General features: G+C 38.7%; 1 protein-coding gene across 4 annotated transcripts in view; it reads left to right on the forward strand.

Moving 5' to 3' along the window:
* LOC122255635 (dynamin-binding protein) overlaps positions 1-12,500 on the forward strand; it is a 35,701-nt gene that overhangs the window by 13,567 nt on the left and 9,634 nt on the right. For all 4 annotated transcript variants that reach the window (XM_043019851.2, XM_043019850.2, XM_043019852.2 and 1 more), the window contains exons 6-14: positions 1-1,902; positions 2,054-2,173; positions 2,309-2,463; positions 2,737-2,898; positions 3,546-3,716; positions 7,049-7,170; positions 7,634-7,770; positions 9,609-9,739; positions 10,581-10,817. The exon at positions 1-1,902 is cut by the window's left edge and continues 230 nt beyond it. In XM_043019851.2, coding sequence (XP_042875785.2) covers positions 1-1,902; positions 2,054-2,173; positions 2,309-2,463; positions 2,737-2,898; positions 3,546-3,716; positions 7,049-7,170; positions 7,634-7,770; positions 9,609-9,739; positions 10,581-10,817 — 3,137 coding nt within the window. The remainder of the gene's footprint in view (positions 1,903-2,053; positions 2,174-2,308; positions 2,464-2,736; positions 2,899-3,545; positions 3,717-7,048; positions 7,171-7,633; positions 7,771-9,608; positions 9,740-10,580; positions 10,818-12,500) is intronic.

Raw genomic sequence — 12,500 nt, forward strand, 5'->3', positions numbered from 1 at the left:
CCAGCTATGTTCCTCCAAATGCTGAGGAGAGTAATGAGAGTCAGTCAACAGTAAATCTGGTGGACCAAGTGAGGGATGCCCCAGTGAAGCTTTCCAACACCTCATCTTACTGGAAAACTGTGTCGGGGGAAGCAGACGATGATGACATATTCGAGGATGATTACTTCAAGCAGAACATGCCCAACATCTATGCGCCTTCCAAGTCTGAGAGAAACACAACTTCTTCCACTTTGGGACAAACACAGTATATGACCCCCCCTCTGAGTGAGGCCAGTGCCACCCCTGCATTTGTAGACCTAAATGTCAGACAAGAGACCAAAGGTGTGGATCTCACTGTTGCAGCAAGCAGGTATGAGAACTTGGGCTCATGGGATACGGGAACTCTAGAAGACCTCTCCACACCAAGTGCCTTAGCCAGTGATCAGGAGCTGGATGAACTGAACAGGGTTAACTCAATCTCAAGAAAGGTGGATAGTTACTTTTCACAGAACTTATTGGAAGACTCTGGAGAGGAGAAAATCCTCATTCGTAATAACAACAGTCTGCTGAAGGACTACAACTCCCTCACTTCACCTGGATATAATGAAGATAACACAGGCATTGAGCCCTATGGCCGGGCTGTATTCTCCTTTAGTGCTCAGTATCCAAATGAACTTACTTTCAAAAAGGGAGATATAATTCACCTTATCAAACACATTGATTCACACTGGACTCTTGGCAGGATTGGAGAAACCAGTGGAATATTTCCCACATCATACGTAGATATCATAGTGAATTGCTTGCACAATGAGGAGGAATTGTTCCTCTCACGTTCTGAAGGCTACCCTCAGACAGTGTACCTAGGCCATGCAAAGGCAGCTTATGACTTTAAGCCTTCAGAATCAGGAGATGTCTCAATGAGCAAGGGAGACATCCTCAAGATCCTGAAGTTTGTAGATGATAATTGGGTAATTGTAGAGAACATGAATGGCTCAAAGGGTATGTGTCCCAGAAATTACCTCCAGATGTTGGTGGAGGGTTCACAGGAAAAGACTGTGGCACCAGCAAGTCCATCTCCTGGCTTGACGTCAGAGCCTGATGTTGAGAGGATGTCCCGCCTGCCCACCCAAGACACAGAGCAGGCTAGGTCCAGGAGTTCCTCACCCTACAATGCTCTGGGAAACAGGCGTTCCTACAAGAAAGATGACTTTGGATCTATCAAGACCAAAGAGGTCGACCAGGAGCTGGCCAAGAACATTGCATCGCTGGATGTCACTCTGCGCAGCAACCTCAGCCCCCTGGAGAAGAAAAATGGGGAGAGTGTGTTCAGTGAGAGAGAGAACTTTCAGAGTGAAAATATGAGCAAAATTCAGGTGGTCAGAAAAGCACCTGCAAGACCTCTTTCTGTTCCTAACATGTCTTCTAGAGTTACTAAGAAGTCTTCCACTGATGTAAACACAACAACTTCAGAGGCAGTGGAGTTGAGAAGAATGTCTACACCGCAAGTAGTTCAGCCATCCTCCTCTCCCAGCACACCATGCACACCCAGCACATCAACAACTGTGCAGATGCCCACAGAAGACAAAGCAGCCCCAATAGCAACCCCTCGAACCATGATCCTTCCCCCAGTTCCCCCTAGGACAAGACTCACTAAGATGGACTCCACAAAGTCAGTTACTTCTGAAAGCACAGCAGTCTCCCCTCCTGAAGCTAACGTTAGGGAAGACAAGCATTCAATGATCACTGAAGAGCCAGTTTATTCACAAGTGCAGAAGCCGCGACTCTCTGCAAAGCAATCTGAGCAAAACAGAAGACAGAAGGTGGAAAAGGGGACAAGCTTGACAAGGGGAGACAGCGCCAACAGTGCAGCCTTCCCAGATGACATCTCAAGTGTTTCTGTCAGTGAAAACAGTTACTCATCTGGTAAGAACTCAACATTCAACAGGAATAATTGGATTATAGGATGTTTTTAAGCAGTATCATAAATCATTTTAATGTTATAGATATTGTTTTCATTTTATAATTATATATAATGAAGATGAAAATTACTGTTGAGCATTTTATTTCTTTTGAGGCATAGCCAACGACAGCACTACACCTGCTTTGACCCCTCAGAGGCCAGCACCACCTCCTCCTCCCAAAGTCTGTGAAAAGGAAGAGGAAATGGAGGAGTATTACTCTCTGCCTCCTGATGGTAATGCTTTGGTTCCAGTCTCTAAAAAAAAATTGAAGCAATGAATTTGTAATAAAAACAGAAGTTAAAAACTAAGCTAAATAATTTCAAATTGAAAAAAATTTGTGCTGATGATTAAATACTTTATCCATTCAGATTTGGTTATCAAGAGGGATCACAGTATGCTCCAAGCAGAAGAGGGGCTAAGGAGCTCACAGATGTCAGCTGCTAGTGTTGATTTGGGTGACAGGGTAAATGAAGCACAGGAAGGAGTCACAGCAGTTACTGAGGAAGCAGGTGCTTCTTTAGAGGTGAGATGGAATCTGATATGGATGATGCAATGCTTTTTTTTTATTCATTAGTCATGCTATGAAATTTTCATAGTTAACATTTTTTCAAGTGGTGTACTTTGTTTTATTTCATATATGTACAGGCAATCAGATAGGTAGACTGATATTTCTTATTTCTATATTTAAGACAAATATTTGTATGTCCATGCTACTTAAGTTATGTAAAGAGAATTTAGATAGCTATATCCTACTCTCACAATTAGTACACATCCTCCTCCTCCCTCACAACCCCAGAGAAGATCAAACCATCGCCATGAGCTTGTGCAGGAGATGGTGACGACAGAGTATGAGTACATCCATGACCTGGAGGCACTCATTCAGGTGATCCGCCTGGCACCTTCACAGAGTGAGTCCCAGATGGTTGACATCAAAACCCTCATGGGGAACATCAGCCAGGTGTGTAGTACTGTAGGATGTTGGAAAATGTGCAAATGAGAATGAATTATTTGACAATGAAGATATGTAATTAACATATTAATATTATACCTTCAGAATTTTGTAATCTGTATCCTACATTATGATTTTTTTCTCATTGAAACTGTTCAGGATGCTGGAAGCTCCTAACAGTGATTGATATGTGTGTTGTTCGGATTTTAGGATTCATTCTATCTTCTGCCCTGAGGTTAATTCTAAAGGTTTCAATGTTTTAGGAATTTTCATGTTGGAAAACAAAAGTAAGAGTGTTAAATGTCTGATATGTGTGGTAGAATTAAGGTAAAGAGAATATGAAATAGAAATACAAATACTAACATCCACACAATAGAAAATCAGAGACTGCCACAATAGGAAAGGAATACAGATCATGATGTTTAAAACTATTGAGGATTTTTCATTGGATAAAGTGGAAACCAAAGTAGATCCATTTTGTTTTTTACCTCATTTGATAAAGAATTCTTGATGAATTTGAAAAGTCACATCTTATACTCCATTACTACTGTGGCTGTGTTTTATATTATAATGAAACATTTTAGTCTCTTGCTTTATTTATGCTTCTTCCTCTCTAACAGCTAAACACTGATTCTAAGGAACAATAACTTTTTCAGGTAGTGGTCGTGGCAAAGAAATTCTTATCTGAGCTAGATAAGGTAGCCTACCACAAAGATGAGGAGCTGATGGTCGGACAAGTCTTCTTGAATTGTGCCGATGAAATGTGTGAAGTGTACAAGGCTTATTGCTCCAATCATAATGTTGCTGTTGAGCCACTACTAAAGAAGGTAAATGTTGCTTATGGATTCTGATAAATTATCTTGTTAACCCATTCACGACGGGGCTATTCCGGCTCTAAATGGTCAAGATGCTGGGACATTCAAACACATAAGCCTAACGCCTTGGGATTCTCGGCTGCACTAGCCGCGAGCGAGCACTGTACGCCCGCTCACCCGTTTGACTAAATATCTCCTCGCCGGCATCTGACCCAATAAACACTAAATGTGATAGCACGTCAGCCGGCGTGAATGGGTTAATGGTGGATGTCGTGATATCATGTCATGGTCCTGTAGGTCCTCCTGCCTGGGACATGATATCACGTCATGGCATATTGTATGGCCAGCATGCTGGCTGATCATGTGCTTAGTGGTGTAAGGCCTACACATTTGTAAGGGTTAAGAGTGCAAGTTATTGTTTGTGCCCTCATACTTCTTGGAATTCTCATTATATTGGCTTTGGAATGGGGATGATTTTTATTGATAAATTGAAAGGAATTTTTGTGACATGATAATACAGATTCTCTGACTTTTGTCAATTTTTTTTTTTAGTATCTTCATTATAATTACTTTTAACCCATTGTGCATGGGGGTGAATATGGTGTGTTGTATTGCCAAACATAGCCTCAGTAAGTGGTGCAGACCTCGCAGGCTGAGAGGTTTGGTAAATCCCGGGAGATCCACACTTCCCCACAACCATTTTTTCCACCCAACTCATGGTCATTTATACAATAGAGTACTGAATGGCAATGGCAGTGTTTAGACAAATAATACCTGTAGTTTAGTCTCCATACTGGAAGAAGATAGGCTGTACAAAAGAAAAATGAATTATGGTAAAAAGTATTCTTTAATTCTATGTACATGATATATTTAACTCCTTCTAACTCCTGGTGCCACTTAACAAAGCAATTGCCATGGTGGTGGCAGCTGATGAGGATGCGACGACAACAAGCTTCTCCTCACAATCATCTCCTAGATAGGCTCGTCTTGGAGGCAGTCTGTGACAGCTTACCCCCCCAAGAGCTTTGTAAATATAGAATGCTTTCACAAGAACTTCCACCATATTGACTTCCAGGTAGAAGGGTAGGAGGTGGCCATCTGATTTCCGAGAACCACACCATTCATCCTGGAATTGTAATCCTGGACCACTTGCATCTTGAACCACTCAAAATCACTTTGAGACATGGCATGCACCATCTGCGAGGTTGGACAGTGAAGAGCATGGTGATGTGTATCTTGTCGCACCACTGAAAGCACAACAAGCCTATCCTGCTACTTCGAAAGTTGGGGTTTTTTGTTTGGAAGTCCCTCATCATGCACAATGTCACCCATGTTCATGTGCAGATGAATAAGTATACCAGATATCAGTATACATCTGGTAACCTTTTCCAAAAATGTTTGTGGCTTCCATTAGGTTAATGATGGCCCTCGATAGAGCAGTCAGCTCTCTTGTTCTGGCCAATGAATATGTTGAAGGTGCTGGTGTAGCCTGCTTTGGGATCACCTCTAACACAGCTTTTACACTTTCACCTTAATGCAACTTTGCATATTCAGGTTGAAATTGATGCTACAGGTTCCACAGCAATAGATTCCACAGATATTCATCGTCTGTAATCTTCTAGGAGGAAGAGTAGACAATTTTCAACCGCTGATTGAGAGATTCAGTCGCAGGATGTAGCTTCCACAAGCAGTTATCATTGGGATAATCACCACTGTTGTTTAGCACATACAAATTCTGTGTCAGCTGTGAAAATCTATCCCTTGACATTGTCTATGACAATACTGGCTGTACAAAAAGGGCCTGCAACCAGTATAGCTTCATGTCTGGCTTGAGTTTAAGGCCCATCAGGATCTGAAGATAAAGATATGCCCCCAGCTCCTGCTGGTTTGTGTCCTCCTACCAGCATTGGTGGGAAGGTGAATCATAAACTGGCCCCTGGTTGGTAGTATCTGAGAGAAAGAAAGAAGAAACAGTATCAAAATCTGTGCCCTCAATGTGAGTAAAGGTTCAAATTACCTAACAGAAAAAGAAAATGAAAATCAATTCTATGGTTGATCCTGTATATAATGTGCTAAGGCTGAGAAAATCTCAAACATTGTGGAGTGCTCATCCAGATTGTCCTTGACCCCAGGACAATCATTGAACCCCTTCTGTTTTGTCAATCAAGATTGGCATTGTCCCAGAGTTTCCTCTTGGTGAGGCAACCTGACAGTGGCTCATCTGAGTTGAAGGAAATAGAAATATCAATGATTTAATCAAGGTCTTTGTTGCTGTCCAGGTACTCTTCGACTCTTCTATAGCCATTGCGAAAGCCCTGTCCTCCTCATCCTCAGACTTGTTGAAGTAAACATGTCTGGACAGGGCAGTTGGTTGTTGGCGAGGTGTGGTGGGAGCTGTTGGAAGCTCCCCCACACTTACAGCATCTGAGACATCTGTTACAGCTGCCCTGCTGCACCTGGAGGGGAAACCAGAGTGCCTCCATCCTTGAGAGGAATATGCATGTGAGGAAAACACATGGGAAGAAGAGATACAGGAGGAAGAGCTGAGGAAACATGGAAAAACTGTTTAAAAAAAAAAGCAATGTGCAGGACACATATCACATATGAAAAAATACAGGTGTTTTTTGTCCGACTGACTTATCTAGCTCTTGCCCTGAGGGAACTATCTGCAAGTGATATTCTGTTTTCACAAATTTTTAGGGTAGGACAATTATATTTTGCAAAAGTATGAATGTGTGTGTATGTCTAAGTGAATCTGTAAATCACGTTCAATATGTGTTTAAGTCCTAATGGCAACACGCTGATGTGTATGTCTAAGTGAATCTGTAAATCACGTTCAATATGTGTTTAAGTCCTAATGGCAACACGCTGATGCTCCAGTCTGTTGATTGAAAATGCTCATTTCATCAATGTTGTGTTGATGCCCCAGTCCATTGATTCAAAATGCTTATATCATCAATGTTGTCTTGATGCCCCATTCCTTTGGTTCAAAATGCTTATATCATCAATGTTGTCTTGATGCCCCAGTCTGTTGATTCAAAATGCTCATATCAACAACGTTGTCTTGATGCCCCAGTCCTTTGGTTCAAAATGCTCATATCATAAATGTTGTAATGATGCCCCAGTTCTTTTGGTTCAAAATGCTCATATCATCAATGGGTTGTCACCTTTTAGCAATATGTTAAATCTCTAAAGTCTGTACTCACCAGAGAGCATTTGTGCATAGCCTTTACATCCACTGATCAAGATCAACATACTATATTTTAACCTGTAATGAAAAGTCTAGTGTCTGAAAACAAGAGTAGCTAATTTAAGTTCTTATTTCTTGGAACACAATATTATAGTACATAGAAGAACCAGGACCTGCAGCCTTCTTGCAGTGGGTGCTACAGGAACTTCAGCAACACAAGATTCAGCTGATGGACATGAGATCGGTTCTCATCAAGCCAGTACAGAGAGTCCTGAAGTGAGTATTGTATGATGATGTTCTGTGTGGTGAGATCTTGTGTTTGTGTGTGTGTATGTCAGTGATTGATTTAGTTAGGGCAGTAATTGCCCTTGGTGTTTTAGTTATGATTTTTTACTGGTTAGACAAACATTTACAAGGTAGTTGTTAAATGTAAATTTTATGACATTGTATTTTTATAATGGTTTCTTACCTGTAATCTATTTGATCTGATAACCAAATTTTGATTGTAATGAGAATTATAAATAAATATATGTGAATGTATGTTAGGAATCAGAAACAAATGGAAATGTGATTTTGATTACTTTGTTTATTTGGTAAAAAATTATAGTGGATGTACATAAGATAAAAATAGTACATTAAGAAAAATGAAATGTTACAAATTTCATAAGAATAATAAGGAGCCCCTCCCCCCAAAGGACATAATATGTGAATAATATATTGCTCCACTTTCCCCACACAGGTATCCCCTCTTCCTTGACCGTCTGGTGAGTGAGACGCCCTCGGGACACCCAGACTTCAAGGACCTGACTGAAGCCAAAACCAGGATGGCCAACGTGGCCAAAGACATCAATGAGTACACCAAGAGGCTTGACCTTAGTGAGTTGCCAGTATTGATCCCTTTCTTGGGGCTCAAAGCTGTTATGCTGTGGGAACTAAGGAATGAGTGAGAGGAAGAAAGAAAGATATATGCTTTACACCAGTTGTGAGCAGATATAAATTTTTTCCTCTTTTTCTAAAAATATTTCTATCATATTCTTTATCATTTTTCCTCTCTTCTTCACTATTCTAATTTGCCTTTATATATACTTTGTTGTCATCTATTTTTATCCTATACTTGTATAGTCTCCTCTTCTTCTGCACCTTTATATTGTTCTTTTTCTTTCTCATCTTATTTCTCATTCCTCTTATGTCTTCTTCTCTTTTGTGTGTGTGTTTGTTGTACTGATACCACATTGAGCTTATGGGGACCATATGGTGTATTAGAGGCCATTTTTTTTCTCTTTTTCTATTTCAAACTCTTACCATTGAAAATATTTGCTAAATTATAACAAAATTCCCTCATTTTATGTAAAAATGCATATACTTTACAATGCATCACAATCATTTTTCGAACATAACCCCCAAAATCTGGGATTTCCATGGGGGGCTTGAGAAAGTTATGAGATATTCCTCAAGGCTGATAGGAATAAGAGTATATGAATATGAGGCATTTTAAGTGTTCTTTGCAGTCTTTTCAACTTTATCCCTCAGCAGTTTCTGCCGAACTCGTTACCTCCTGCTCTAGAATTATGGAGAAGAAATGATTCAAATTGCCCTTCAAAACCATCAAATTTTGGGTTGTGTTGGAAGAATGATTGTTATATTGTAGTCCAATTGATATATTGTTATGAAATTAGTGTATCTGTTGAGTTTATACCTTTTTTTCTACATGAAATGAGTCTTTTGTTTTGAATTTTAATTTATTTGTAAGTATAGGAAGAGAGAAAAAGAAATTATCAGAAAGTATCAGAAATATCTTAAGATAAAAGGATATCAGTTTGAAAAGTTTACAAGAAAAAAACAACAACAACAAAAAAAGAAAATTCCAGCAAAACAAATCAATCAAACTGATTTTTTAAACTTAACCTGGTTGCATTTCATCACAGATTTTTTTCCCTATGCCCTTACTAATATAGACATAAGGTATCATTTTGTCTCTCACATTACTGATAGAGGTATGCTAAGCCCCTATTTTTCATTTTTTTTTTTTTTGCTGATACTCCATACAAAATTTTCATGTGTAACAAAAAAAAGGAAAAAAATCAAGATCTTGTTTATGGTATCACTTTCAAAAGTATAGCCATAAAAAGAAAAGAAAAAAAAAACAGAAATAAAGACTTCCACAACTCTTTTGTTGAAAAGCTATATCTTAAGATGTAAACCCTAAAGTGGGCTGATCAAAATGCCCTGTGTGTTTTCTGTTATTTATTATATTTATGCTATGATAAATTGAGTCTATATGTAGTTTAATAGAACTGTGATACTAATTAGCATTTGGTATGATACCCTAGTGACACAGTTGAAGGAATGAATAGCTTGTAATTTCAACAAACTGAATAATGCAGTACAAAAATAACCCACTCTTTGAGCTTTGAGGTTTGCTTGCTGTGGAAGGGTTAAAGATTGTGTGATATGCAGTCATAATTAGATGTTATTTGCAATCTTTTGTCTTGTGTCCTGTTGTTTATCATTTAGATAGCCAGAAAAGAACTTTCATTGTTATTGTTTTGTATGCAAGTAGCTTATCTTATCACTGATAATCCTGGTAATAGCCCCTGTTTAACACTTATGGCGTGTTGGGGCTAGTGTCTCGAACCAATGAAACAGGCCATTATTCTCTCTCCTTTATTTCTCCTAGTCAACCTCCTTTATCTCTCTCCCTCTATTTTTTCAAGTAAACAAATATCGTGCTGGAGGGGACCAGTCTCTCCAGAGTAAGATGCAGAAAGTCAGCATGCACTCGGTGGTGAAGAAGTCTGCCAGAATCTCAGCCATGGTTTCGGAGATGTTGGGCATCATGAGCCAGGTGAGGGTGTGCTGCATCATGCGGTTGACACTTTTTACTTGTTTTGGTGTATGACATTGAGTTGATAGGGTTTGATTCTTTAATTTTGATATGCCAAAAGGGTAATACACCTCATCTGGTATTTTGGTGTATGAATTCTGTTTGATATGGTAGTTTTTTTTTTTCATTTGATATACCAGGATATTAATGCTCTTCATTTGGTGTTTCAGTTAGATTCAGTTTGATCAGATTTAATTCTCTAATTATGATATACTAAATTACTGATTTATTTCAGCTCTTGTTTTGTTCTGTGCTTTCTGTTTGATGCATGATATTTTCATATGAATGAGTTAGATTGTTTTTTGCTTTTCATTTGATATTGTAAATAACCATTTTCCTTTTGGTATTGTTCAGCTTGTTTCAAGGCTTTTCATCTAGCAGTTTTTTTTTACTGTAATGTCCTGATTTGATGAAGATTAAGTGTTTAAGTTTAACTTGAGTTTTGTTTGCAGCCCCTCCACTTCCAAATTCATCCCTCAGCATTACAAATATGTCCTATAGCAGTTTCAATTCGTGTGTCAGAAATACTCCCTCTGAGTAGTGAATTTGGAATTGGAAAGTACTATGATTTGCTCATGTCTGATTGTGCACTATTTTTACTGGGATTATTGTGAATAGAATGTGTTGAATATTATTTTTTTTATACAATGTATAAAAAATGGTATAGAGAACTTTCTTTCAAGCAAAAGAAAATCATTGAAATGCATTTAGCTCAATGACAATATTTTTGTTGGGAGTGACTTGAATGATAAATGATACCATGTGATGAATAACCCCTTTCTTCTCACTAAAATTTTAACAGACTAAGGACCCAGAATTTGATGAGGAGGTTGCCAAGTTTCGTTGTGTGCAGAAGGCTGCGCAAACACTTGCGCAGGATGTCGGTGTCCTTCTCCAGGCCGTCATTGCACGTCACAAGGCAGAGATGGATATTTCGAGAAATCTTGCAGCAACGCTCCTTCCAGCAACGGCAAGCCCAGAGATGGAGTCCATCCAGAGGGTCACGCATGATACCTGCAACAGGCTTATCAAGATGTTTGTAAGTGCTTCTCAGGCTTGGTTATTCATTATATAGCAACCTAGTTTTTAAAACTCTAAACCAGGGGAAACATGAAGAGCTATGGCAGTGTATCAATAAAAATATATGAATAATCTAGTCCACTGGACCAAATTGTATGTATATATGTATATTTGTACTCCCAGCAGCAAGGGTTTACTAACACAAAACCATAGTGGACAATGTATATTCCTGACATTAATGTGTTTGAGTATATATAGAGGTACTGCTCTATGATAATTGCACAGTAATATATGTTCAATTTAAATTATTTCAAGAGAAAATAAAGTGTTCATTTGAACCCTTCTAAGATAGGCCATATCTTAACCCAATGAAGACAAGGATAGATAGGCTTGCCCAGTCCCTAGGCACTAGTTCCATCTGCAAGGTACCCAAATGTGTCTTATTTAACCCACTCACGCCGGATGACGTGCTGACACGTTTCGTGGTTTTCGCGTCAGACGCCGCCGACGAGATATCTGGCCAAGGCCGGCGCTCGGGGTGAGTGAGCGGGCAGCCCAGGCTCGCGGCCCGTGCGCCCGAGAATCTCGAAGCGTTCGGATGATGCGTTCGAAAACCTCGGTATAGCGACCGTGCAAAGCTGGAATTGCCCCGGCGTGAATGGGTTAAGAGTGAGGCAGTTTCATGTGACATATTGCAATCTCTTTCATTTGCTCATTTTGATACAAAAACCTTTTTTTATTTTATTCATTTATTTATTTTTTACTTTATTTTTATTTATTTATTTTTTATTTTTATTTTTATTATCATTATTATTATATATATTTTTTTTTTGGGGGGGGCATTTTTACTGTATTGTGACACTTATATGTACCATGTGCCAGGTATTGTTAATGTTGCAGTAGACTAAAATTATAGTATAGGGTCCATATCACCTCATTATGTTCTTTATACTTATTGTGATAGAGGTATTGCAGTTTTGCTAGAGGACAAAAAGCAACTTTTTTTTTTTTTGTATTTGTGTATTTTCATAAACAAATATGAATTAAATAATCATCCACATTGAAGATAACATGAAGAGATGGAGAAGAGGTAGGACTGCTGTGCTTACGACTATGAGTCCTACAACACAAGGCAGCCATACTGGCATAAGGGTTTATTGTAGATACTGGACATGGTCTGGTTCACCTTCCTCCTCTGCTTGCTATCTATGTTTGGGATTTTAAACTAAACCTATTTTGGTGAATATTATGGCAGTCATAATAATAATAATTGCCAATGTCATTAACAGTCACTAATTATTTATTACTCATAGTGCAGTAAAGAAACACACTGATCCACTATTCACCCGCATCAAATATGCCATGCTGATTATCTTTATATACATCATCCGACCAAAAACTTGTGCTTCATGCATGTCATGACGCCTGTTCACAATGGGTTGAGATGTTCAGCCTAGGCTGGGCATCTTAAGATGTGTTTATTTTCTATCATTTTCTAGACTTAAAGTTTGATATATAAATCTTTATATGATATATTAGCAAGGTGATACAAATCAACATTTGGTATGATGCTAAAGTTCCACAACTACAGGAATAATTAACTTAATTTCAACAAAAGAAAAATGTGAAAGGGATCCGACTAGATTAACAATGCCTGTTGCAGAAGGGTTTAGATTATATATTGAAAGTGAACAATGTATTA

The sequence above is a fragment of the Penaeus japonicus genome, unplaced genomic scaffold (genome assembly GCF_977035675.1).
Source record: "Penaeus japonicus unplaced genomic scaffold, GWHDUDI00000001_assembly GWHDUDI00000032, whole genome shotgun sequence".
NCBI classification, from domain to species: domain Eukaryota; kingdom Metazoa; phylum Arthropoda; class Malacostraca; order Decapoda; family Penaeidae; genus Penaeus; species Penaeus japonicus.